Below are 27,742 nucleotides of genomic sequence, written 5' to 3' on the forward strand. Positions count from 1 at the left end.
TTTTCCTCTGCAGGAGGCATGTTCTTTTCTAATAATCACTAAATGATAAATATTTTTACTTTTCTAATAGCTTCTATTGTTCCTATGATAAATAAGCTCCAAAAAGGGCTATGAATAAATTTCATACCTTAAATTTTGCACTTCCTTGAAAAATCTGGTTTGTCTGGAACAGTTCATTCTGTGTGCCAGACAAACCAGCTACTAAACTGTGAGTAAACTCTATTATTCGCTTTATTAATGGCTCATTTTTTAGAACTACTGAACTGTTAATTATATTCGAAAGTTTACTTAGAAATGTGAGTTTACATGGAACAAACACATTAGGCAACATCATTACTGGCCAATTCTCCAAATCAATAACATCCTTTCTTCTGAGACATAATGAGACCCTGTGTATAATTTATTGTAATTCCGATGACATTTCTCAATTTTAAATCATTTCCTTTGCTCTTTATCAAGAAAGAAAATAGTTCTTGGTTCTTTTTAAAAACAAAAAAAACAACAGCTTTCCTGGGGTGCCTGGGTGGCATAGTTGGCTAAGCACCCGACTCTTAGTTTTGGCTCAGGCAGTGATCTTGGGGTCCTGGGATAGAGCCCTAAGTCGGGATCCACACCCAACGTGGCGTCAGTTTGGGATTCTCTCTCTCCCCTCACTTCTCCTTCCCCCCATCCATTCCCTCTCTCTCTCTCTAATAAATAAGTAAATCTTAACAAAACAAAATAAAACCCAGCTTTCCTGAAATGCAAGAAAACAAAGAATAGAGCCAAAAAATGCCCAATTCATAAATTATGGAAACTCTCAATTTTAGAAAAGAATGCTATAAATCTAATATTCATTCAATGATCTATTATTCATATCATCGGCACATGCTACAAATTTCTAAGGATCTTGTCATAGCAAATAATCAAAATAAACCACATCATTCACCTTTTTAATTTGTACATATTTGATATTCTTATTTTTTATTTTTTATTTCCTTTTTATTTCTAAGATAATGCTCCACCAAGGCAAAATCTCATTTCACTGGGTTATAGAGTGTAATTTCCTGGGAATTGCTACTTACAAAATTTTCCTTTAACGAATTCATAAAATGGGTCCTTTGCTGATTTTAATCACATATTATTAAGGGGAAAATTCTACGTTTTTGTAGATATGATCCATTTTTTTTTTTAGAGAGAAAGGATAAACTTTGGAAGAAGTATTTCTGATTTGTTAAAATGTATACGAAAGAAAAGGTGGCTTGGTTTGTTGTCTCTTTTAAAATGGTTGGGATCAAAGTTTTGATTATCTAAGAGTACATATTAAATATTATGAAAATACAGTCATTCAGCATTCAGAGACTGGGAGCCTCATCTATATGAAAAGTAACAATCCTAAAAGTAAGTTTTAAAGGACTCTAACCAACAAAAATCTCTTTAATATGTGCAAGTTACACCTTCCTCAAATTCTCTCCTAAGCAATTAACTGCATGTGATATAAAAAATCAAATTAGAGAGATACATAAACAATATTACAGCATGAAAGAAATGGTAGTTAACAGAAGAGAGAACTATCAAAATAACCCAGAAGATCTGGAGACCCCCATACCAAAGCATCTATAGGTGAAGGGATATGATATCCAAGATATACTTCAAAATACTCCAGGTCTAGGGGAGAATAAATGGGGGGTATAAAAGAGACAGGTTTGATCATGTGTTGATCATGGAAGCCAGGTGATAGATAAAGAGGGTTTATCATAGTGTTCTCTCTACTTTTGTATATGCTTCAAAAATTTGCTAATAAAAAGTAAAACAACAACAAAAACAAACATAGAATTATAAGCCAATAATCCCTGAAGATATCCACTAGTTTTGAACAATGTTATAGCGGCCAAATTCAAAGGACTTATTTCTGTTCTCATCTTATAATCTCTCAATCAAATGACACTGCCTCACACCTTTCCTTAAACTCTGTTGTCTTTTGTTTCCCAAACTTTCTGACTCTTTTCCTCTCAATGTCTTTAGCTGGATTTTCTTTCTTTGCATGCCTTCCAAAGTTTGGAGAGACTCAAAGGTCGTATCTTTTCAAACTTTATGGACAATCGCAAGGCATTAATTACAATTACAGGTCTGTCGGAGGCAGGCCCCTGGCCAGGGCAGCCTCTGCCATTAAAAGATGGCGCCTGGCTAGTTGCCAGGTTAGGATTGCCTCGTGAGACTAAGCGGAACGCCCAAAGAGGAAGTAAACAGCATTGGTTGCTAGCGAAGTTGTTCGTTTAGGTGCACAGCCTGATTCGCTACCTCCTGTACCCTGCTCGCTGATTGGTCATGTAAGCGTATATAAGTGTGTAGACTTGCGGAAATAGAAGAGAGAGAAGATGCATCCGAACCAGGGTTCTTGTCCGAACCAGGGTTCTTGTCGTCCTTGTGCGCCGAGGGCGATACAGGTCAATGACCCTTACATTGCCATCTTCCACCCCCATGTCTCAGGAGTGTTAGAAGTATATTTTCAATGCTATATATTGGATTATATTTCTCTCCTAAACTGTACTTTCTACTTTGCCTGATATTTTCACATAGATCTCCTACTACTAGCACCTCAAATTCAATGTAAAAGAAACCCAATTCATAATCTTTCTTTAAATTTCTCCACCAAAAGCAGTAGCTCTCCTTTCAGCTTTTTAGTTTCTGCAAATGGTACCTAACCAACCAGGTATCCAAGCCATGCTTAGCTGGGCCCTCTCTTCATATCCTTTTAAATCTGTTCCTTCCTGTTGTTACTGCTATGAGACTCCTTCAGCTGGGACCACTGCCAAGGCTTCCTGACTGGTTTTCTGTCTTCTGATTTCTTCTAATTCTAATCCATCACATTGAGTTGCCAGATTAGAAGATTATCTCTAAAGATTTCACTACCCTGCTCAAAAATCTTTGATGGGTCCCCTCTGCCTATCTGAATCCTCTACCCAGATAGTCAATGCCCTTTACATGACCTAAGCTCCAATCAAACTGAACTCTAATGGTGTTTTATTTATCCCTCTATGAAGAAAATGTACCCTTTTCCTTCTGCTACCTAGTACAGCTAATTTAATGCAAGTCTTACTCCCACCTCCACTCCCCAAATATTTGTTGCCTATTTAAGGGCAGGGACCACACCTTGGTACCTCCCCATAGAATATAACACAGTAATGTCTGTGAAGGAAGGAAAACAAGACTTCAGAATAAAACCCAATTCAATTTGGGCTACAAAATAGTATCTCAATTCCTTTTCCTACAGATGTAGTCTTTCCAGAATGTGTACAAAGAATAAAAAACATTTATTACCTGTTATTACATTTATATCTGGGTACTGGTTTTCACACAGACCAACAGCTTTGCTATCTCTCTCAAAAGCCTCTCGAAGTTCTTTCTTGACTGCTGCTGAACCACATAATCGATACAGGCCTACCACCTAGAAATGAAATTATGGCCATATTAGGGTAAATTTGATAAAGAGAAAATACAATAGCACAAAATGTAGAAGTCACATGAAATTGGTAATCAAATATGTTCTGATGACATTTAATTAAAAATACCTCAGCTTTCGAAATCTCACCATAGACTATATTCATCAGTTGAATAAAAGCATTTTATTCTTTCATTTAAATCCAAATAATATACTATGATTTCTGTAGTGCTATCTACCTTAAGATACAAGCCCTTCACTTTAGTTTTATATGCTCAACCACTATGCCCAAGGTTGTGCCCTTTCACATCTTTCGCTCTAAACTGAAGAAATACAGCACAGTGGTTAAACGAGAGTTTTAGATTCCAAAAGGACCACTCTATCACTCCCTGCTTAGTGATTTGGGGCAAGTTATTTACTCTCTTTAAATCTCAGTTTATTTATCCAAAAAAAAGTACATACTTGAAATAAGATTCCAGTATACTATTTGCGTTACCTTACCAGGAAAAATAAAATATTCTAGGGATGAAATAAAAGCAAACTTGGAATTTTTTTTAACTTACTAAGTCAACTGATTAAAAATAAAGGAAATTTGGGGTGCCTGGTGGCTCAGTGGGTTAAAGCCTCTGCCTTCGGCTCAGGTCATGATCTCAGGGTCCTAGGATCGAGCCCCGCATCAGGCTCTTCCACCTCTTTCTCTCTGCCTGCCTCTCTACCTACTTGTGATCTCTCTCTGTCAAATAAAATAAAATCTTTTAAAAAAAATAAATAAATAAAAATAAAGGAAATTCAATTAAAATAATATATCAAGGTAAAATAAAACTTTTAGTTCAAAATATATGTAAGATCCACCCTCCCCTCAACCTACACTAAAAAGATTTATTTTAAGAAGATTTAACACTGTTCATTCATACAGGAGATAAAATATTAAGTCTCAGGAAGCTCCCTATAAACTCACTGAGAGGAAATCAATATGATACCTGTGAGGAGAAAACATGTCTGATGAAGCAATCAGAGTTTAAAAAACAAAAAACAAATTAAAAAAAAACTCTTCAAGAAAATAAGTGATTATTAACTATACCTCCACATCAAACACTATTTAGGAAGCTGAATCACTTTGAATTGAAGGAAGTTATAAAGACATTATTTCGAGACAGAAATAAAGTAAAAATAAACAATGAAGATCCTCAAGGATATGAACTAGGAATCACTTTAAGATCTTATAAACAATCTAGGAGAAGGCGTACACAAATGAAATTTCCAGGTGCACTTGTGACACAAACCTCTCCAAGTCATTACATAACTGGTAGAATACAGAAGGTGGGTCTTGATATAGGAAAGTGTCACTCATAGATACAAAGAAATGTTACCCAAAATATTGGAGATGATAAGCTATTAAAAATTTTTGGAAGACAGTAAGGAACCTACAAGATTTTTGTTTTGTTTTGTTTTGTTTATTTATTTGAGAGAGAGTGCGTGCATGCGAGCAAGGCCAAGGACAAAGGGAGAGGGAGGAGGGAAGCCAACTCCCCGCTGAGTGCAGAGCCCAGCATGAAGCTTGATCTCATGACCCTACAGATCATGACCTGAGCCTAACTCAACAGTCCGATGGTTAACTGATTGGGCCACCCAGGCACCCCAGGAACCTGAAACTGTTTTTAAGAGAAGGTAATGCAAGGTGGTGCTACATTCAAAAGGATCAACGTAGTATGGGAAACTAAGGAACGTACTGAGAAGTAAATTTCCTACTCTTATCCATGTCCTACACTGGTCACATCTCACAAGACATGGCAGAACCATAGATAACCCAGGAAATAAAACTAAAATATTAAAATGTTATCACATTAGAAGAAACTAACTTGAGTAGACCCTTCTGGTGTGGGCACACTTAAGTGTCACAAAATTCCCTAATAAGGATATATCCCCTTCAACCTGAGAACGAGATGAACATAGAATCAATTGAAGAAAGCATTATTTCAGTAGTAAAAAATTAAGGGAACATGCTATTCCAAAAGGTGAATAAAGGAAGATAGAAATCTAACATATATATTTCAAGGAAAGGATACCTTAGGATATTATCCCCAACTTCAGATGCTGACTTCTTGAATCAAACACTTGAAGTACATGGTTGATGTCTCTATAGAGAATCTGTACTGGATCAACCATGAGTATGATTTCCACCATAGTTTTTCCCATTGGAAGCAGGGGGGTAGGTGGTAGTAGTCGTCAAAGCATTTGCAAGATGCCACAAACTACTCTTGTATGACTGTTGAAACCTCATGTTCATGGTAACAAAAACAAGAATAATTACTGACTAAAAAGGTAAACAAAATCTAAGCCGTGTGCAAGTCCATAAAATAACAGACACAATAAGCCTCTTTCTATGTATGTTGGGGCTGGGGGGGGAGCAAAAGAAACAAAACCAAAGAAAGTGTTTAAAAACTGCAGTTCCAGGGGCGCCTGGATGGCTCAGTGGGTTAAAGCCTCTGCCTTCGGCTCAGGTGGTGATCCCAGGGTCCTGGGATCGAGCCCCACATCGGGCTCTCAGCCTGCTTCCTCCTCTCTCTCTGCCTCTCTGCCTACTAGTGATCTCTGTCAAATAAATAAATAAAATACTTTTAAAAAATAAAATAAAATAAAAACTGCAGTTCCAAATGCACTACTTTAAATTTTACTTTTTAGTTCACAGGCAATTCTTTTTTTTAATACACTATTTTTAAAGAGTTTATCTATTTATTTGAGAGAGAGAGCAGAAGCAGGGGGAAGGAGAGGGCAAAGGGGACTCCCCACTGAGCAGGGAGACCAATGCAGGACTGGATCCCAGGACTCAGAGCAGAACCTGACCTGAAGGCAGATGCTTAACCAACTGAGCTACTCAGGTGCCCCATCACAGGAAATTATTCCTCATTAAAATAACTATTTCTAAACTTAAAGTATAGAAATAAAAAGCATTGCTAAAAATGTTTTCTTAGTATTTAAAAAAGTTACAACAGTCATATATCCATTCTTTATAAAATATTTCAGAAAAGAGTGCAGAAGTACAGTGCTATTTGAGCTACTTGTTTTAATACTCAATTGTGAAAGTTTCTGTTTAATAATTAGCTTCACAGTCCCCCTAATCTCTGACCCCTCTACATCTCTCTACATCCTAGCCAAAAAAAAAAAAAAAAGCTGTGGGAGAAAAACAGAGAACCTTAAGAAAAAGTAACCAGACCAAAAGTTACATTGGAAACTAAAGGCTTCAATCTCATATAGACAACATAAACTCAATCTGAATAATATATCTAAGAACAGGTTTCAAAAGATCAGATGTCCCTCCTACCTCTCACCTTCAGAAAGCTGCATCATCTGTTTTTATAGATAATCAGCAAATAAGACCCACAGAGATTAACTGACTTGCCCAACGTCACCCAGCTAATTAATAATGGAGGAGAAACCAGTACCTGTTTCCTGCATCTTTAATACAAAACCTCACTAACTCACTTACACCTTTCCGTAGTTTCCACATCAGGTCCAGGGTGAGTGATTTTTAAATCTTTTCTTATATAAAGAAATCATAGTTCAGACTTGGTGATATTTACCCTTGATGCTTTCAATCAGTGTCATAAATTCTGATAGCCCTAAAGCAGAAATACCTCAGAAATACTGACATTAGACTTAATTTTTGAATTACTTGTACCTCAGAATAATACCCTCAGTGATATGCTGTTTTTCGTTGTCATAGTCCACATGTATTCATGAAAATAAAGAAAGATAAGGTCTATTAAACTGGTTAATATTACAGATCTGATTACGTGTAATGCCAGGGTTTTTGTCTGTTTTAATGGGCTGCTTTTACCTTCTTATTTATTTATTTAACCTTCTTATTTAAAAGGAAAAGGGAATGAGAAATGTTATTAATAGGACCTCTCTTCATCCTCCATGCTATCCCAAAGTTCAGAGACAGACAAGCTTGTGCATCCTGAAGGGTGAGACGAGGGAGAGGAGAGAATAAGGGCGGGGAGTTAGTTTTAGGAGCAAAGTGGGGTTTTAAGATTCACTTTTGGAACTCTGTGCCATGAGAATGTCAAACCAGGCAGAAGTATTCCTTAAATGAATCAGTCTTTGGCTATCTTATCAGCTCTGGCTTTTCCTAGGAATGCCATTGTAAAGCAATCCTGATACAGAGGTGTAAGGCCCAAATAGCTCTGCCTCAGAACTTGAAACTGTGGAACGATCTAGCATGTTCTCAGTTGCTCACTGACAACACAGGTGAAAGTATGAATTATATGCTAAACAGTCATGGAATAAAAATTTAAAAACAGGAATGAGAAAATGTCTAAATTGGATTTCTTTTAACCTCACCTTGAATTCCTTCCCTGAAGACTTACTATAAATCTAATTAATTAAGGTAAATAAATTGATAAGGAGGTAGTAGAGAAAGAGTGAAATAATACCTGACAGCCTCTCTTCTCAATTTCCATAATACATTTTTGTATCAGGAGTGGCACCATCAGCCCTATATTTTCTTTCTCTACAACTTTTCGAATATCAACACCAAATATTACTGGTTCTCGATTTATATCCAGCCCATGAAGAGAATTCTCCCACTGTTCCAGAAGAGTCACTTTCACATAAATAAGACCTCGGGGCTCAAGTTTGACAGCCAACTGATGTGTCTTTGTCACTCTGAATAAAGTGGGGAGAACAACAGTTCCATGACAACACACTCGATTTTTTCTTGGAGTCGGTTCCCAACTGAACACTACTAATTTCAAATGCTGTGCATTTTCAATTTCTATGTTGAAAGTATGATCCATGTCTAAAAATGTTGTCCGACACGTGAGCAAAGCGGTTCTTGCTTTGTTTACTGAATCTACCTGAATTGCACAGAAGACATCTTTTGAATCTATCCGAGGTGGTTTTAAATCCTCAGCACCATAGAAATGCACACTCATGAGCCCAGATATGTACTGTGAACATTTAGGTTGGTCAGAAAAACTATAATGTCTGAAAGCATCAATGTCTATTTCACTCTTGCTACAACTGTTTGGAGTTATTTCTTTTCCCTTTCCAAATTTGTTTTCAGATCCATGTTTGATAGCTTTAGTTATAAGTTCAGGTGAATCTCCATCACTGAGATAACCGCCTTTACAAGAATACTTAGAACTCATAAATGTTTTCTTCTGGTAGCTGTGCTGAGAAGATACGCTGGTATCCAAGTGGTACCGACTTATAACATTCCTCTTCGCAGCTGTGGTTGTGTTCCCAGAAGGGAGAATATCAGTATGATGAATTTCCTGACAGTTACATTTAGACAGAGAAGGGGTATTATCTGGACTGTTCGTGTGATTCAAAGTTCCTCTAACGCTCAGCTTTCGGCTAAGTTCTGGCAACCTTTTCATTTTCATAGAAAGTTTCCTCACAGTTCGTGGAGATTTTATTTTATCTGGGAAAGACCAGTTAATTGAGCTATTTTTTTTCACAGGGCTAGGGCTTAGAGAAGATGGTTCTGGCACTCCCAATTCAGTCTTATTTGTAGCAGCAAGGCTCCCAGGACCTTTAAAAAAAAAAAGAAAGAAATTATAAGGTGATATTTTCTGATTCCTGCCTTATAAATCATCGATTAAACAAACTCTCATATGGACAGATTTTTTTTTTCTCTCGTTTCGTCTCATTGGGGAGATTTAGTTAGTTATATAAGCAAGTTTAAGTAAATCTCCATTACCACTTTCAAACAGAGTATTAAGGATTTCCAGGGGTGCCTGGATGGCTCAGTTGGTTGAGTATGCAACTCTTGACCTCAGTGTTGTTAAGTTTGAGCCCCATATTGGATGTAGGGATTACTTAAAAATAAAATCTTAAATAAAAAGGGGAGGGGGTTCCAAATAGCTTACAGCAGAAAAAAAGCATCTCCATCTCCACCCGCTTTTCTATTCTAAAGGTTTGGAGGAAGGGTAACATAGATTCCTTTAAAATCTTTCCCACTGCAGTATAATTCAGGGATTATGTTATTTTATAACCATAAACAATGGGTATCAGAGGAAACTAGGAAAGCTTCCTATTTTGGCATATTAATACTTGTTTATTTTAACATATTTCCTATTTTAATGTTTATTTAGAAATCCTACTCTAATAAAAGAACACTTCTTTTTTTTAAAAAAAGATTTTTAAAAATTTATTTACTTGAGAGAGAGGGAGAACAAGTGAGTAGAAGCAGGGAGTGTGCATTTCTATGGTGCTGAGGATTTAAAACCACCTCGGATAGATTCCCTGCCAAGCAGGGAAGCCAGATGATGCAAAGCTGGCTGGATCCTGGATCCATCCAGGATCAGTCCTGGGATCATGACCTTAACAGTAGGAAGATGCCTAACTGATTGAGCCATCCAGGTTCCCCAAAAAAACATTTCTTCTATTTACAATCCTCTAAAAACTAAACTTTATCATGTAGCATGACTGGTTTTTAAAAAACTTTAAAAACCAAATAAAATTTATAATTTTGACAACTCAGAGCCCTTCTTCATTCTAATGTTCTAATAAAACATGCCACGGAAGATTACAAAAAATGAACTTTAGTGAATCAAGAATAACTGAATATTGAGGGGCGCCTGGCTGGCTCAGTCAGTTGGGTGTCCAACTCTTGATCTCGGTTCAGGTCATGATCTCAGGGTCATGAGACTGAGCTTCACCTGGAACTCCCTGCTCAGCACCATCTGCTTGCCCCTTTCCCTCCCCCACTTGTGCACGCTCTCTCTCTAATAAACAAAATCTTTAAAAAATAATACACTAAAAAAAGAATAACTGAATATTGAATGTCATAAAGCTAATTAATTAATTTTTAAAACTATAAAGACACTTCTTATATTATTTATATACAGTAACTCCCTAGAACTTCAAAAGCTAACTTAGGGTCTTTCCTTGTAATTTCAATATATTCAATGACAGTACAGAGACATAAAGAAGTTTTCTCATAATTCTCATTTTCATGAAGAGTAAAGGATTGAACTCTTTCTAAATTCTCTACGCAAAAATAGTTTTATTTTTTTCTGAATGTGAAAGTAAGTTTTTAAAAAATACAAAGAAATACAAATAAAGTGACTAGCCTAAACTGCACTACCAAGAGATTAGCCATTGAAAATACTGTGGTCAAAAATAATTGGTCAAAATAATATTAAAAGTTGTTTAATATTAAATTGCTAATATATATAATACTGACCATTTATTGAGCTAGAAAAAGTATGAAAAATTAATTTAAAACTTAGTATGCAATGATCCTCATTTAATTCTTGAAATAGCCTTATGAGTTAAGATACCACTAGCATCCCATTCTGCAGATAAAGACTTCATACACAGGGCTGCCTGATATGTGTAAGATCCCAAAGCTGGTAAGTGGCAGAAACAGGAACGATTCAAATCTAAGCATAGGCTTTCAAAGTCTATATTCTTAAATACTATACTTTAGAGCCCTTCCATCCTTCTAAACATTTTTTCATCTATACATATACATTACATTTATTTTTAATGACCTTTTCTCAACTATTATTAAGAAGTTAAAATATTCCAGGGCGCCTGGGTGGCTCAGATGCTAAGCGTCTGCCTTCGGCTCAGGTCATAATCCTAGGGTCCTGGGATCAAGCCCCAATCAGGCTCCCAGCTTGGCGGGAAGCCTGCTTCTCCCTCTCCCACTTCCACTGCTTGTGTTCCTTCTCTCGCTATCTTTCTCCCTGTCAAATAAATAAATAAATAATCTTAAAAAAAAAAAAAAAAAAAAAGAAGTTAAAATATTCTATTTAACCTCACATTCTCAATCCCCCAGTTTAAAAAAAAATATATATATATATATCAGGGCACCTGGATGGTTTAGTCTGTGAAGCGTCTGCCTGTGACTGAGGTCATGATCTCAGAGTCCTGCTCAGCAAGGAGTCAGCTTCTCCCTCTCCCTCTGCTTCTCACCCTGCTTATACTGCATCTCTCACTCTCAAATAAATATGTAAATTTTTTAAATGTATAGACTAATAAATTTTATTTTAAAATTTGAAACTGTTCCTGTTTAAGGGTTTAAACTAATAAAGTAAAATGAAACTATCTTCTAAAATCTAATGTAAGTTTAAACTGTTCCTTTAAAGAAACTATCTAGGGATGCCTAGTTCTCTGTCAGGAGAACCTGTGACTCTTGATCTCAGAGTTAGGTCTAGAGCTTACTTAAAGAAAGAAAGAAAGAAACAAACAAACAAACTATTATTTAAACGATTTAAAATTTAAATCAATTTTTCACATTTCATCTAACTATTCCTTACAAAGATCTCCAATGACCCTCATATCAAAGACCACTTTATATAATACATTTTACAATTAAGATGACCAAAAAAAGTATTAATTCATTTCAAAAATCAATAGATTAAATGACCTTTCTTTAAAGAATTAATATAATCTCCTTCCACCCCTCTTTATGTGTCCTAATGACAAAGAAGTGGTTTCTTTATAGAGAAAGGACTATTTTAAGTACGCCTGCTGGGCTTTTCTGTAAGCAACTAGTAAGAAATGGAGTGTTTGACAAACTAGACAAAGCATTCCCTTGTACTATAAATTGTAGTACAAGTCTACTGGTTTACTGGCCTAAAACATTCTATAGTAATTGGATTCCTGCTGTAGTCTATAATCTATTTTGTCATGGCTTAAAATGCTACCCAGTATATTAAATTGCTCTAGGTTTGTTTTACATTATTAAGGAGGTAATTTAACATTCTAACTTTTTCTACACATAGTGCATTAAATATTTCTTACTTAAGTCCTTAACTAATTATTAAAATGAACTGGGTAAATTAACAATTTCTGCTGTAGACAAGGCAATTTATTAAAATAAAAATGCTCTGTTTCTGTAAAAGAGCTGAAATATTACCAAACTCAATAACTGCTGAAAATTAAACCAATATTACACTAATCAAATCACAGACTAGCTATAAAGGAAAAGTACAAAATGGAAATCCTTATAAATTCATGGGCCAGGCTAGAATCTAGTGAACCTGGTACATTCCTTCAGCACCTAAAACATTAACTGGCACACAGCAGAAACTGAGTGATGGCTGAATAAATGAATTTACTCAACCAACCAATTGTTAGTTGTCTGTAAGTTGGTAAATCTTTTAGGAACTATAATACAGGAATTACATGTAACAGTTAACAGCCATAAAAACCCAGTAGTACTACTAGTAATTAATCCTAATTAAGTAAAATAGAATATGATGAACATCACTCCATTAGTAGTAGAAACAATCTATTAACACCCAGCATGTAGATCTGGACACATCAACCCAATTAAATGCTACAAAACTGGCAAACAATAATGTTAATCTACATGTACAATACAAGATGAAAATACCAAAATATCAAAAACCAAAATCAGCATGCTAATGATTGCAACTAGTTAAAAGATGCATGTATACATGTAACTTGAGAGACAAAAAAACAAGTCATAATTGTGTTACGATGATTAAAAAGTTGTCATTCATTTTCTTTTTTCTTTCCTATTTCTTGACAATAAAATTATTTTAAAATTCAACCATTCTCCTTGCCTATTTCTCAACAGTTCTCTGTTAATACTGCTAAAGAAAACATTACCTTAGGTGACCTTTCTGATCAAATTTTAAAAAGATGACATGTAAATAAATTATCTAAATATGCCCTTCGGTGGGTGCCTGGATTGTTCAGTTGGTTAATTGTCCAGTTCTTCATTTTGGCTCAGGTCATGATCTCAGGGTCCTGGAATCGAGCCCCGTGTTGGACTCCTTGTTCGGTGGAAAGTCTGCTTGTTGCTTATCTTCCTCTCCCTCTGCCCCTTTCCTCCACCACCCCCCCACCAGAGCGTGAGCTCTCTCTCTCTAAAATAAATAAGTGAATATTTATAAATAAATAAATAGATATTTCCTTTGGTCATATTTAATAGTGCTTATATTTTAATAATATGTTAAAGAGAAGAATAATAGTGAGAAAGGAGACATAAATGACAATCCTACCATACTTTCAAGTTTGGGGGTTTTTTGTTTTTGTAATGTCTGTTGGTCTTTCCAGGTTCACAATTTGCCACAAACATAAAATAATAAAATTTACAGACAAGTAACTTAAATCAAAGTATGTATCACTTTACAGACACTGGCTTTCTAACTTCCCACTTATTCCTGTACCCTTTTGCCTTTTCTGCACCATACCAATCCGCCACTCTCTGCCATACTCCTTTAAGCCTTCCCTACCACTCCACCCTAATCACAAACTGCCTTCCAAACTATGATATTATATCGCATTTATTTCTCTCTCCATCCAGATTACAAAAAAAACCAAAAAACAAAAAACCACAAACTCATGCTGAAAAGTCAATCTACAAATAGGAATGCACACACACAAAATTTTTTATTACCTTCAATCCCACCATGGTGGGGGGAGGGGTAGTTACTTAATATTTCCAGTGTAACTTCTCAGTGTTTCTTTCAAAAAACTAATATCATATAGTACATACTGTTTTTTAACTCACTTGTTCTCTTATCAATATAACATCCACTCCACCTCCTCATATCCCTGAGGAAAAGATTCAAATGCAAGTAGTTTATTTGTAAAGTACAGAAATACTAGCAAGAGGTGAAAAAATTCAGGGGAAAATCCAAGAATTATCAAGCCTGCTACTACTATGGTACTTAACTTCAGAGAAAACTCTGGGAAACAATGTTGAATTATGGCACTCAAGGAGGGAGAGAGCTGAAGTAGCCCTACACCAACGCCTGTCAGTCACTGGTTCAGGGGCACTCCCAGGCTGCCCTGCAGAGAAATTCCCTAAACTCCCAGAGTCCTTAAGCAGAGAGCAGATACTGATGGCTGGAAGTAGGCGGTTTCCTTCTAAATAAGCAATAAAACACAAAGGATGTGGACGAGGTACTGCCAGCACCTGCTATACACCACATCTTGGAATATTCTGTATCACTTGGAATTTTTTTTTAGATTTTTTTTCTTATTTATCCAGTTGAGAGAGGGAGAGCATGAGTTGGGGGGAGGGACAAGCAGACTCAACGCTCCCTGCAGAGCTGGATTCAGGACTCAATCCCAGGACCCTGAGATCATGACCTGAGCCAAAGTCAGATACTTAACCAGTTGAGACACCCAGGTGTCCCTCATTTAAATTTTATAAATTAAAATGACTTGATATAAACCAGAACTGCTTTTTCTCAAACATTTGGTATCTGCAACTAAATATGTTTTATGTTGTTTCCTGTGTAGTGTGTTTGGGACCAAATTTGAAAAGAAGCCTATCAAAAAATCAAGGCAATCAAAGAAGAATAAAACCATCAGGTTGAACTATATGAAATGCCATGTTTTGCAGGTCAGAAACTGTTGAATCTCAGCAATTTCATATAGTTCAACCTAATATGCATCAAACTTCAATTATTTCCTTTCTAGGTGCCATAACTATTGTTGCACCTATTTCCAAGGTCTTTACTTACATCTCACTTCTTTTGCTCTTCTTCCTTTCAGTTGTTCATGAGGAAATGTAGGCATGAAACAATAAAGTAATAACTACCAATGCATTGAACATACAACTTTTCAGCTGTAACCAGGCTAGGTGTAAATGAATGAAGCAAAATCAGATTTATATAAAGAATATATCTTTCTCAGGGGCACCTGGGTAGCTCAGTGGGTTAAAGCCTCTGCCTTCGGCTCAGGTCATGGTCCCAGGGTCCTGGGATCGAGTCCCGCATCGGGCTCTCTGTTCAGCGGGCAGCTTGCTTCCCCCTCTCTCTCTGCCTGCCTCTCTGCCTACTTGTGATCTCTGTCAAATAAATAAATAAAATCTTAAAAAAAAAAAAGAAAGAAAGAAATTTAGGGGCACCTGGGTGGCTCAGTGGGTTAAAGCCTCCGCCTTCAGCTCGGGTCATGGTCCCGGGGTCTCAGGGTCCTGGGATCCAGCCCCACATCGGGGCTCTCTGCTCAGCACGGGGCCTGCTTCCCTTCCTCTCTCTCTGCCTGCCTCTCTGCCTACCTGTGATCTCTGTCTGTCAAATAAAAAAATAAAATCTTTAAAAAAAAGAATATATCTTCCTCTCCCACTCCCTATGATTCCATTCTTTCACTGTCTCAATGGACAGACATCCTCTGAGTTGGTGTAGGACTCCCCCAGCATCTTCACCCCTTACAAAACCAAAGTCTGTGATAGTAATAATTAAACCACCATTTATATAAAAAGGTTTGTAAGTGTTGTTGAGTTCTATTTTTACGAAAATATACTCACACTGTAAGGAAAAGTACATGGCTATCATAGACATCTATATTCAGTTGTAACTACTGTCAAAGAACTGAAAAATGGAAAAAGAAAAGGAAAACATATCTTTACCTGCAAAAGGAGATTTCAACATGAGACTCTCCTCTACCATGATACCTTCTTGTGTCTTGTGTCCAACCCTTTGCTTGAATGGCTGCATGATCTCTGGGGAATGGATGGGATCTACAGGATTCGTTTCATTGGACTGTGTGCTTCTGAGTTCTGAAGAACACAGCAAGTCTTCAGTGTACTGCTCTGCTTTCATTAGGTCACTACCAGACAACACTCTCAAGCTAACAGTAGGAAACTTCAGAACAGGAGAGTCCGCTTCACCAAAACTCAAAGCATTTGATATACCAAAGTCATCATCCTCAGGAATGGGGTTGTACCATATTTCTCTCTCATCATCTGCATCATTTTCCTCATTAAAGTCTAAAGAACAGTTTCGTGAAGGTGAAGAATCTGTAGCATCACACACCATATATGTACAGTATTCTTCAGACGACTTGAAGAAAGGTCGTGAAAGCTGATGTTTGGGTGAGATGGATAAGTGACTTAAGTCTTGGCATTTCTTATTTTCTTCTTCCAAATTAAAAGGTCGCAGAGTGCTCTGATATAGCCAATTGCGTTTCTTTGACACAGTGATGCTATTAAGTGGCTTATGACTTCTGAATCCAATATTATCCTTCAGGTCTTCAAGTTCTCTTCTCTTCACTGAAGACCCATAAACATTTTCAAATAAATCTATTTCAAAGGGAAAAAAGATGGTAGAATGTAATGATGTAATGCCTAGCATACCATGAAAGACAGGTCACTTGAAATCAGTTATTAAAACAATATTTTTAAAAAGATAGAAAAGTAGTATTACATTTGGAGATTAAAACGAAACACGAAGAATTTTGGCTTTTTCACCTAAAAATAATTTCTATTATTTAGACTACTGGTATAAGTGACATAAGAACTCTGAGAAAAAGAATAAATTGTAAGACTGCCTTTATACGCATGATAGGGCTCACAAAGACTTACCCTAAGCAAAACATACTTTATAAAAAGCTTACATGGAATGTTTTGTACACAGTATGCCTTTAATTAATATTTTTAATAATTTCCAACTCACTACAAGGTCCAGAAATCTTTAGAAGACATAAGTAATATTTCTACTTTCTCATACAAAGATGAACTTTGAGTAAATCTTTAAAAATAAGTGTGGCTTACTTAATACTAAATGCTTTCCTGATTACTGAAATTTCAGCATAACATCTATTTCCCAATCATATAGTTATGCAGTAGCATTTTATGCAGGGTTTAAGCTCTAAATACCTAGGGCAAAATTAAAAATAAAAATCCCTTAAGAAGGCTTTAGTTTAGAACCAGATATCTTGTCTCACAGTAAATACAACCAGCTCTCATTACTGGCCAGGCACAAACTTAAGGAGCAAGAACATAAGAATGAACAAAATAGTTCCTACCCTTAAAAAATTCATAGTCCAATGAGGGTCATCAAATACTTGTTATGTGTTTGTGTTAATATAATGAAATAAGGCTCTAAAAATGTATACATAACATTAATTCCATATAAAGAGGAACATATCCAAAGAACTGCATAAAGCAGGCTTCAATGACGCTCAATAAGTTAAATATACACCATAATACCAATTCATTAAACACAGAATAACAGACAAAACCACCTTTCTAAAAATTTAAGGTCATGCTAGGTTTATAAATGATGGAATTATAGTTTATCTACTTTAAGTATGCATATGATTGATTCATATTAGTATTATAGCAAATACAATATAATACCCTAATAACAGAGTAGTAAAGGAGTAGTATGAGGAGCTTAATAACAACCAAAAAATTAGGTTCATACATCATCAAGGCTTTCAGTAACCTCCGTCTACTGAACAAAAATCCCTTAAAAAATGTAAACTTGTCTTTTTTTATTCTAATTTTTATCCAACCAAGCAATTAATTTTAAAAAATTATATATATAAATATTTTTAAAAACCCTCCAACACAAACTGCATTTCAAGTTCAACTAGTTCCAGAGGCAGGAACAGACCAGGACTCAAAAGGCAAGGAAGCGCCCATGAATGCCTATTATGCATTTATTTCCTGAGTGCCTACTGTATATCAGTGCTGAGAGATAAAACAGGAAGCCCTTAACCTCATTTAAGCCTCCACAAAAATGCTAAGATTATTTCCACAAGCCAGAAAAAATGAAGAATGTGGTCAAGGTACTAGCTGTAGTATTCAAATTTAAGCCAGTCTAACCCTAAAATCAATGTTCTCCTACACCTGTCTCTCCTATACCATGCTACCCACCAGAAAGTAGTGAACAGGCAGTCCTTTCTGAATATGGTAATAATATCAACCCAGTTAGTAAGAATTAAGTGAGATAATGTTGGAAATATTTTGAAAACTATATAGTACTACTCAAAAAAATCAAGTAACTTGTTAAGACCACCTAGTTCATAAATGGGAAAGGCAGCACTCAAAATAAACTCTTCTGACTCCAAAGTCTGTAGCAGTATGCCTGGTCCAGGACTAAGAGAAACACACATCTCTACCTCCAAGATTTATCATGCAAACATGTAACAGATATTCAATACCTATCTTGAATTGATTTAGTTTAATTAATGAAAAACATGAAGATTCAAGAGTCTTTCTTGGTTCTGCTTCCTTTAAAGTAAAGAAATTAAAAACTGAAAATCAACACATACTCAGGAATCACTGGGGCCTCTGGATTTTTAGTGGCCACGTCTCTGTCCAAGTGTACTAAAAGCTAAATCTATTGCACATTTAAGTCCAAATGCCATATTATTTATTAGCACGTCAGACATTCACAAGGTATTACTTGTAATCTTTATACAATTGTAAATTTGAAGCCAAAAGTACAAAATTATACAACTCACAATGGCTAGGAGTCACATCTTATCTTTTTCTCAGCTGTCTCTCAAAAGATCCAACATTTTATACAGTTAAATTATTTTTAGTCCTAGAGAGTTTTTTGACATACATTTTAAATGAAACAGACATGTTTCTACTTGTACTGCATTCCAAGGAGCTGCAATGACAAAAACAAAGCTACTGGCATCCCATACTTACGCAAATTGACCCATCTATTGACGTGAGTACTTAAAAGTATAATATTAAAAGGAATAATTACACAAGATACAATGCAACTACTTTTCATGAAACTACAAACTACAAAAACTTGAAACCAAACAATCTGATTGCTACTGCTTGAATAATTCAAAATAGTACATGATGCTGAAGTTGAAATTTAGAGATAAACAGGTACATGATTGTGATTTCTGGATAAAGGCCAAATTTATTCATTTATTAAAATTGAATAAGCAAAGCCTACAGGGCACTAATTTTACTTGAGCAATTATTTATAGAGAATTTAAAACATTTCATTTTTATCTCCCTTAACCAAAGGGATGAATATGACTGTTAATGACACAGAAGTGAAAAACCATTTGCAATCTTCTATTTACTTCCTTTGATGCTAAAATTAATGTTAAACCCTACAGGCATAAGTGTGAATTACCTTTAGCTTCCATTAGCTTTACTTACAGCTCTATTCATACATAAACACCACACTGAAAGAAGATAAAGGTAAAAAAAGATACCAAAATAAGTATGCAAGTTGCAAGGCAAAAAAGTCTTTATTCCCTTACAATTATACCTGTTGTGGTATAATTAATTAAATGATTAATTAAAGTCATTTTACTTTGAAAATATGTAAGAGAATGCAGAAGTGGTAATTAAGTTTTTCACTTAGAAAAATATTCTACATAGTCATGAACTACTCAAGCCAATTTGGGTTCTTAACTATCTCATAATAAATTTAAATGAGTTACTATTACTAAATATTTATTTAGTGTCCTAGCTCAAAATATCAGCAACCTTTCTGAGAAATTATGCATTTTCACCCTTAGTGAAAATATACCTATATACAGACATCTTTTCATCATTTAAAAAAGACCTACTGCAGAAACAAACTCTGTTGCTTTTGCTTACTTCTCTTTAAAAAATCCTAAATAAAATACTGTATTAGAGTTTAAATAAATACAAACAGCCCTGCGTAGAGTCAAACCTGGCAGCCCAGAAGAAATGACTAGAATAAACTTAAACCTTACGTTTATGCATATACATATATAAACACAAATATGTGTGTGTGTGTATGTCTTTCTCTTTTCGAGATAAATCTAAAGAGGGAAATGGGTAGAAGGGAGAAAAAAAAAGAAACTTATTTTTCTATCTTTTATGTTTCCTCCCTTGTGACTAGCAACAAAGCCCTTAAGAAAAAAGCTGTGTGCTAGCTTTGGGGACAGTAGAGAAAAAAAACCCTGAGACTGTTTTCAGTTCCATAAAAGTAAGGGGGAGGAGCAAGATAAAGGCCACAAAAGAAAAGATGAGCAGAATACATAATGCCCCTAAAGGGGTATGTTCTAGCTCAATTCCCAGTGTTCTTCAAGGCGGTACTCCCCAACTTCTGATCATTTCCCTCTCCATCCAGAATCCTAATGATCTGGGCAAGGTAGTACTCTCACAAAGCCTGCTTGCCTTTCTCTTGATAACGGCCAACTAAGTACCAAACATGGTGCCAAATGGATTATCTTTTTTCATCCTCACAGCAATCTGAGTACTAAGGCTATGCCATGTTGAGTAACCTGTTCAAGGTCACAAGCCTGATAAGGTAATTGGTGGGGTCTGATCAGAAACCCAGAGGTCCTATTCTGATAACCAGTATAGTATATGGCCTTCTCTCTGGCAGATTCCAAAATCTCACATTTACTGGTAGAAGATGAGACCAATATAGAGGGAACTGCTTAAACTTGTCACATGTAAGCAGTAAGTATACATGTATACATAACTAAACCAAAGCAGGAAGAGCTCAACTGCTTTGTTCTAATAGGGGTCAGGTATCAGAATAAAGTAGAATGCTTTTTCAAAATTTTAACAACTGTATCAAGATAGGTGATAGGGGGCATTGGGAACTCTAGAACCTAACTACTCAAAGTATGTACCAAACAGTAGCATCAACACTAGGAGTATGTTAAAATGCAGAATCTCAGGTCCCACCTCATGTCTATAAATCTGCATTTTAACAAGATTTTCAGGAAATTCATATGCACATTACGTTTAAAAAGCACTGCTCCATAACCACTCTTTGAGTGGCAATGGTCTAGAAAACAGCCTTGGCAATTCTCAAAAAATAAACTCCACTTAGAAATGTAGGACTTTCAAATCAACACACTATTTTCTGCTGCCTTTGTAATTCTCAGAGTTTTCCTGCCACCAGCAACTCCAATGTTCTATGGCACTCTTTCAAAAAAAAAAAAAAAAAAAAAGGCAATTGGACTTGCTCCTAGGGCCACAATGGCAGAATTTCTCAGAGGGGTATTTAAATTTAACGCTAGAAGGCAGCGGTGCCTGAATGGTTCAGTCAGTTAAGCATCTACCTTTGGCTCAGGTCATGATCCCAGGGTCCTGGGATGAAGCCCCACATGGGGCTCCCTGCTCAGCTGGGAGCCTGCTTCTCACTCTCCCTCTCCCTCTGCACCCCCCCTGCTTGTAAGCAGCCTCACACTCTCTCTCAAATGAATAAAATCTTTTCAAAAAAATAAACAAAACAAATAAAAATAAAACTAGAAGACAGTCAAAAATTATATGCATATTGCCACTAATTGTGAAGAGGGCTCATGCATAAAAGAATTTGTTGAAAAAAATCCATAAAGATCATGTAGCTCAAAAAGATAAGAAACCAGAGCTACAAATACTTGAGAAAAAAGAAGAAATAGATGGGACTCCACATTTTAAATGTCAACTTCCCTTTAAGGTTTATTACATGAGATTAAACCAGTTAATTATACTATTTTAAGAGAACTGCCTAAAATTTTTTTAGACAAAATTTCCTTTCACAGAGAGTGTAGTAGCAAAAGTAGAGTCAAAATAGGCTAATTTTAGGGGCTTCTGGGTGGCTCAGATGATTAAGCCTCTGCCTCCGGCTCAGGTCATGATCTTGGGGTCCTGGGATCAAGTCCCACATCTGGCTCCCTGCTCATCAGAAACCCTACTTCTGCTTCTCCCTCTGCCCCTCCTCCTGCTCATGCTCTATATCTGTCTCAAATGAATAAATAAAACCTTTTTTAAAAAGGCTACTTTTAAAGCAGTAAAAGGCTGAAATAGTTTAACCTAGTGTTTTTGAATTTATTTCTGAGTACTATATGCTAATTAAATTTATTTATAAAGACTTTTAATGAACTATAGTTGGCAAATTAAAATTCCTTTGTAATCTTAAGGCTTGCAGAAACTTGACAATATTTATCATGTGTAATGACTTTAGATTTCTTAAATAATCATCTCAATTAAGAACAAATTGGCCAATCTGTGAATACTACATACCCAATGCACCAAGTTACTGGCACTGTTATACTCCCTAAAGTTTGAGAGGTTCTTAGGAGGAACCAGATCAAAACAGAAAATCATTTTGGCTTCCATTTGTTATAGAGTCTCAAAAATTTCCCAAATACCTAAATATTAGGTAGATTAGGTATCTCTGTCCCATTATACGTTCCTATATTATAAATTCTGTAACTTTTTTTAAAACAAAATATCCTCACAAAGAATACTGCACTGCATAGAAATGTATGATATTAACCTTTTAGTCTAACATCTTTATACAATCTAAAATGTACTGCTTCATTTGGACTGCCCAATTAAATTTTAGAAAATATGACTGTAAAGTAGAATCCGGAAAAGATATTTAAAAAACAAAACAAAACCAGAATCCATGTAACATCAATCTGAAGTTATTTAAGGTAAAGGTTTAAAATAGATGTATTGATTTAAAAATTGTCTTAAAATCTACGTGAACTCCTTCATCTTTGCAACTTTGAGGCAGTTACATTTCTGAACCTTATTGAAATTCCATTCATGTCCTCAATCCAAGCAACGTGATAAAATTTGTTGGGTCAGACCTCTAAAGAACTTTAGCATCTGTCTGACCTTAAATAAATACAGGTTTTGGAGTCATAAAGACGTTAAGTCTGAATCTATGTAATTGTTTGAATCCATACCCTAGTATATACAAACCATATACTAGTTTGTGTGACCTTGGGCAAACTACTTAACCTGTTTCTTTTATTGTTGTTAAATGACAAATGTCATACCTGGGTGGAGGGAGGGGTCATATGAGAACCGCATAAAGTATCCAGAATGGTTTTAATAAGTTAAACTAACCTTCATGAAAAATAGTTAAAAAACAAAATTAGCTCTCCAAATCTATACTAGATATGTAAGCATTACACATTATTTTTATCTTTCCTAAAGATTTGAAATAGCAAGGAGCCTGCTTCCCCCTTTCCCTCTCTGCCTGCCTCTCTGCCTACTTGTGATCTCTCTCTGTCAAATAAATAAATAAAAATCTTTAAAAAATAAAATAAAATAAACCAGAAATTATCCAAGCTTTTGCTTAGATTCCTTGTAAAATATCTAAAATAATACCACATAGGGATTCTAATGTTTCATTTTAACTTCTTTTAAAGTTACTTCCATTTAATTAGTTTCTCAATTAAAAAAATTCAATGAATTCATTGTTAAGCATTACTACATTTATTAATTTATTACTTTTAAAGTCCTTGAATATTTATAACTTAAGGCCTTAAAAGCCATCAGACTTTGCATGTTTAACCTTTGCAACAAAAGAGTATAAAATATTTGTTTTATGCAGATTTTTGCTATGGCTGAAATTTAACAAGCTTACAAAGAGTTAACTGAACCAAATCATGGGAAGTAAAGATACAGTGGCAATAAAATATGATTACAAATTCTTTTAAACCTGCAAATGCATGATTTTAATATAAATTTAGCATAAAGTACATCTCTCTTTACAAAAAAATTTTCATCCTTTTATCCTTTTATTCAAGTGAAATGGAATAAATTTGAGGAAAAAAATTGACAGGTATGGATTAGAGATTTATAGATTCAAAAAAAATTCCAAATTTGTATAAGCTTTAAATGAATCATTTGATTTGTCTTCACTGTGTGATAAGAAGTTTTGTGAACTTTGTTTCTCCCCACTGTTTTGTATTTAGTGGTTAAACAAAGTTAATGTGTATAAACCCAGCCCTGGAGAATCTGTAATTCTTACCAGAGAAAATGACAAGTACTCTGAATACTTTTTACATTTCACCATCCAGTATTTTTTAGAGAATTAATGACATGTACGTCTTTATGTTCACTAAAAAGTCTTTGTATTTAAGATTGTACTTCAAAGGATCACGTTGTTTTGGACTCAGTTTGAAGGTATTATACTTCTTTCAGGAAAGAATTTTTACTACTTACAGCATAATTAAAAGATTTCTAAAACTGGCACTCTAAACCTTCAGCGAAAATTAAAAATCATGTACATACAAAGCTGGGAGCAAAATCCTATTTTATAAGGGCAAATATAGTTAAGTTTACAAATGACTGTAAAAAAGTCTACACTTCCTTAGAACCACAGGTGACATCTTTTTTTGATTAAAATACTAGTGCCCTTGATTTTCCACAATAAAAAGATTACTCACTTTGTTAGTTTTTTTGTGGGAGGGAGGAAGGAGGAAAGGTGGAGAGAAGTATGTGAAATCCTACTTGACTAAAAAGAAATTTTAGTTGGTAGTTTTTGTTTGTTGGTTTGGTTTAGTTTGGGGTTGGGTTGTGTGTGTCTGTGCTGTGCGCACGCCGGCCTGGGGGGCGAGGGGGGGGGGAGGATGCGTAATGAGTAAAATGACAGTTTATGAAGCCCATAAAGTCTACCTTGGATCAAGTTCAAATTCACAAACTCCACAAAGTCTACGGATTTGCCTAGAGCCACAAAGAATAAAAATCAAGGCAGCACCGCCAACTCTATACTAAAAGCATGTGGTGAACTTAACCTTTACTCACTGTCCTGCTGAGAGTAGGCACACTGGTTCTTCGGGAAGAAAAATCAAAAATCCCAAGGTCCTCCTCATGCCACTGTCTTAAAAACAAAACAAAACAAAAAACGGAAAGGAAAGAAGGAAGAAAAGAAGGGAGGGAAGGAGGGAGGAAAGAAGGAAAGAAAAAAGAAAAAGGCCAAACAAGTGAACGCATTATACTAAGTAACCCGGGGCACTCAGCTGCCACTTACGTGACACTCACTTTGGCACCGGCACGTACCTGTCTGCAAAAACATACCTTATTCTTCGCTCTTAAAACAGAAGCCCAGGTAGTAAAGATTAAGACGCAGTGTTAGCATTCTGATTGCAAAATAACCTACCTGTTAACGTAATTCTTTGGTCTGGAGGCACAGAGAGGACTTGGCTCTCATGCATTTTCAAAGGGCCCAGATTTGGAGAGGTTGCCTGCGCTCCCGTGACTTTGGGGGGTGCCCCCCGGGAGCGACCCTTCATTCCCAAGGACAGCAGACGTCCTTTGTACATCCACTTCTGCAGCTTCTTGACTGTCACCGCGGGAGGCTTGAGAAAGGGGAGCCCCTCCTGGCCATTTTCTTTGCCGCTGCGTAGCACAGCGGACCCCGCAGGTTCCCTGAAAGGGCTTCCTGAGGAGCGGCCGGGGTCCCTGGAGCGGGAAGTCAGGAGGCCGGAGGGCGCGGCGGCCGGGACGCTGCCTCCGCTCCAGCCGTCCATCCCGCCTCCACGTGGCGGGGGCTCGTCCAGGTCTCCGCGCGCGCCGCACCTGATCCAGCTGTCGCTCGGCCACCGCTGGAAGGGAAGAGGCTTGGCACCCACCCGGAGGCTCTCGAGGCTTCTGCTGCAGGACAGCCGCATCCGAGGAGTCCGCAGGCGGCCTTTCCCCGACTCCCTCGGAGGCGACCGGGGCGGGGACACCTGCTGCCAAGGGCGGCCACCGCCTCCCCGCTGCCAGTCTTGGGGGCAGGCTCGGCGGTCCGCAGCGCCGCAGGGGGAAGGCGGCTGGCCCAGCGCCCGGGCTCCCACAAGGCAGCCGCGATCCGCCCAACCCCTGTCGCCCCGCCGCGCGCCCGAGTCAGGGGGCAGGTCGTGCATGGCCTGGATCAGCAGATAATAGGCCTCTCGCAACTGGGTCTGCAGCCTGCCTGTCTCCTGGCGGCCGCCCTCCGCCCCCGGGGAGGAGCCCGCCGCCGGGGGAGGCGGGGGCCACCGCTCCGCCTCCGCCCCCTTAGGCTTGGGCGCCGAGTGGGAGCCGCCGGGCAGGTTCTCGTAGTAGTCGGCGTCGTCCTCCCGGTCGTCCTCCTCCTCTCCGCTGCCTTCGGAGCCCGGCGGGGCGTGCAGACAGGCGCGAGGAAGCCCGCCACCCGAGGAGAAGGCCTCCTTCCCGCCGCGCTGACGAGGCCCGAGCGCTCCCCACTGCTCCGGGCGCCCTCCGGGGACCCGCGCCTCGGGAGCCCACGCGTGCGGCGACGGCGACGGCTGCTCCAGGCTCGGCCGGGCTGCGCGGGCGTGCTTGCCTGGGCGGGCGTCCGGAGCACGGCCGGCGTCTCCCTCGGCAACCGCGGAGGCCGCCACGGTAGCTGCAGCGGCCGCCCGGAGCCCGAGCCCCCCGGCGGCGCGGGGGCTCCGCCTCCCCCGGAGCCTGGACAGCGTCCTTCTCAGGGGGTCCGCCATCCCTTCCGCCTCAACACCCAGGCTCGCCCCCGCTGCGGGAAGAGGACGGAACCCAGTTCGGGGAAAATCTGTGCTCGCGGAGGCGGCGGCGACGGCGGCGGCTCCCCATGACCGGCGCTAGCCCTCGCGGGCTCCTCACATACTTGGCATAACTCTGCCGCGGGAAGGGGTGGGGGAGGGCGGCGGCGCCGCAGAGCGCATGCCCCGGAGCCTCGGGCCGCGACGGGGCGCGCAGTCTGCGAGCGGCGGAGCTGCGCTCCCTGGGGTGGGCGCGGGGCGAGGCGGAGGGCGGGAGGCGAGGAGGGCCAGAGTGACCTAACGGAGACCCGGGGACCCGAGAGGGAGCGCCCAGAGGGTGGGGAGGAATGGGGCGGCGCGGGGGATAGGTAGACAGTGAAAGTTGAGGCAGAAAAAAGAATGAGCGAGAAGGCGGCAAAGTTTTGGAGAAAGGGAAAGTGCCCTCCTGGCTGCCACCCCGTCACCTTCACCCCCTGCCTATTGCCACCATTGCATGAGGCGTGTCTAAGGTAACAAGTCCCAGCTTGAGAGAAAACAAAAATCGTTTTGACGGACACAGTGTGAGTACAGGTGTATCTCATTGAGTGCAATGTGTTCTAGAAACATTCCTAATCATTTTAACGACACGGAGAGCCAGCTATTTAAAGAAAATTTGCAGAGATTTCTTTTCAGTGAGGAAGAATCCTTTTGCCCCCAAAACCACCACTTTGTCCCCGTCTTTCTTTCTTTAATGAATGCATACTACCACAAAATTCTGATTATCAACCAAAACTTGTAAAATGGAGACGCAGAATAGTGCCCTGACTTTCAGCCCTCTAACACTTCATTTTAATGAAAACTTGGTTGAGAAAAAATTGGGCAAAATTGGGAAACAGTGTTAGTTGGAAATACCAACTCTCTTTAAAACATTAAATCCTGTATTCTGTGTAACAGTTGCACAGTACCTTGAGTTGCCACAGGTGAATGGACCTATCCCTGATTGGTAAGAATCATCACTGCTGTCATCTCTGATTTCAGTTACTTTTTTTTTTTTTTAAGATTTTATTTATTTATTAGGGCAAGTTGGGGAGGGGGCAGGAGAGGGAGAAGCTGATTTCCCTCTGAGCCCAAGCCCCATGCACCACAGGACTCCATCCCAGGACCCTGAGATCCTGACCTGAGCCCAGGTCAGACACTTCACTGACTGAGCCACCCAGATGCCCCCAATTACTTTTTTTTTTAATGTTTACATATTAGAAAAGGGCCTTTGTCTGATTAGCTCATGAATGTACTCCTCTAACTCCCAGCACAATACTCGCACATGATAAGAATTAAAGAAATACTTGTTGAATAAATGAATGCTTACATAACTAAATAAAAGAATTTAGTCTTGGGGCATCTGGCTGGCCCCATCACTAGGGC

General features: G+C 38.1%; 1 protein-coding gene across 2 annotated transcripts in view; it reads right to left on the bottom strand.

Annotated features, from left to right (window-relative positions):
- SYDE2 (synapse defective Rho GTPase homolog 2) overlaps positions 1 to 26,446 on the bottom strand; it is a 48,034-nt gene extending 21,588 nt beyond the window's left edge. The window contains exons 1-4 of one of the 2 annotated variants that reach the window (XM_059136360.1): positions 24,997 to 26,445; positions 15,774 to 16,445; positions 7,858 to 8,960; positions 3,301 to 3,427 (exon numbers count right to left, since the gene is read on the bottom strand). In XM_059136360.1, coding sequence (XP_058992343.1) covers positions 3,301 to 3,427; positions 7,858 to 8,960; positions 15,774 to 16,445; positions 24,997 to 26,323 — 3,229 coding nt within the window. In that variant the 5' untranslated portion in view covers positions 26,324 to 26,445. Of the gene's footprint in view, positions 1 to 3,300; positions 3,428 to 7,857; positions 8,961 to 15,773; positions 16,446 to 24,996 lie in introns of both variants that reach the window. The other variant, XM_059136361.1, reaches the window with a different exon arrangement.
- Between the last annotated feature and the right edge of the window lie 1,296 nt (positions 26,447 to 27,742).

This window comes from Mustela lutreola, chromosome 10 (assembly GCF_030435805.1).
Source record: "Mustela lutreola isolate mMusLut2 chromosome 10, mMusLut2.pri, whole genome shotgun sequence".
Lineage (NCBI taxonomy): Eukaryota > Metazoa > Chordata > Mammalia > Carnivora > Mustelidae > Mustela > Mustela lutreola.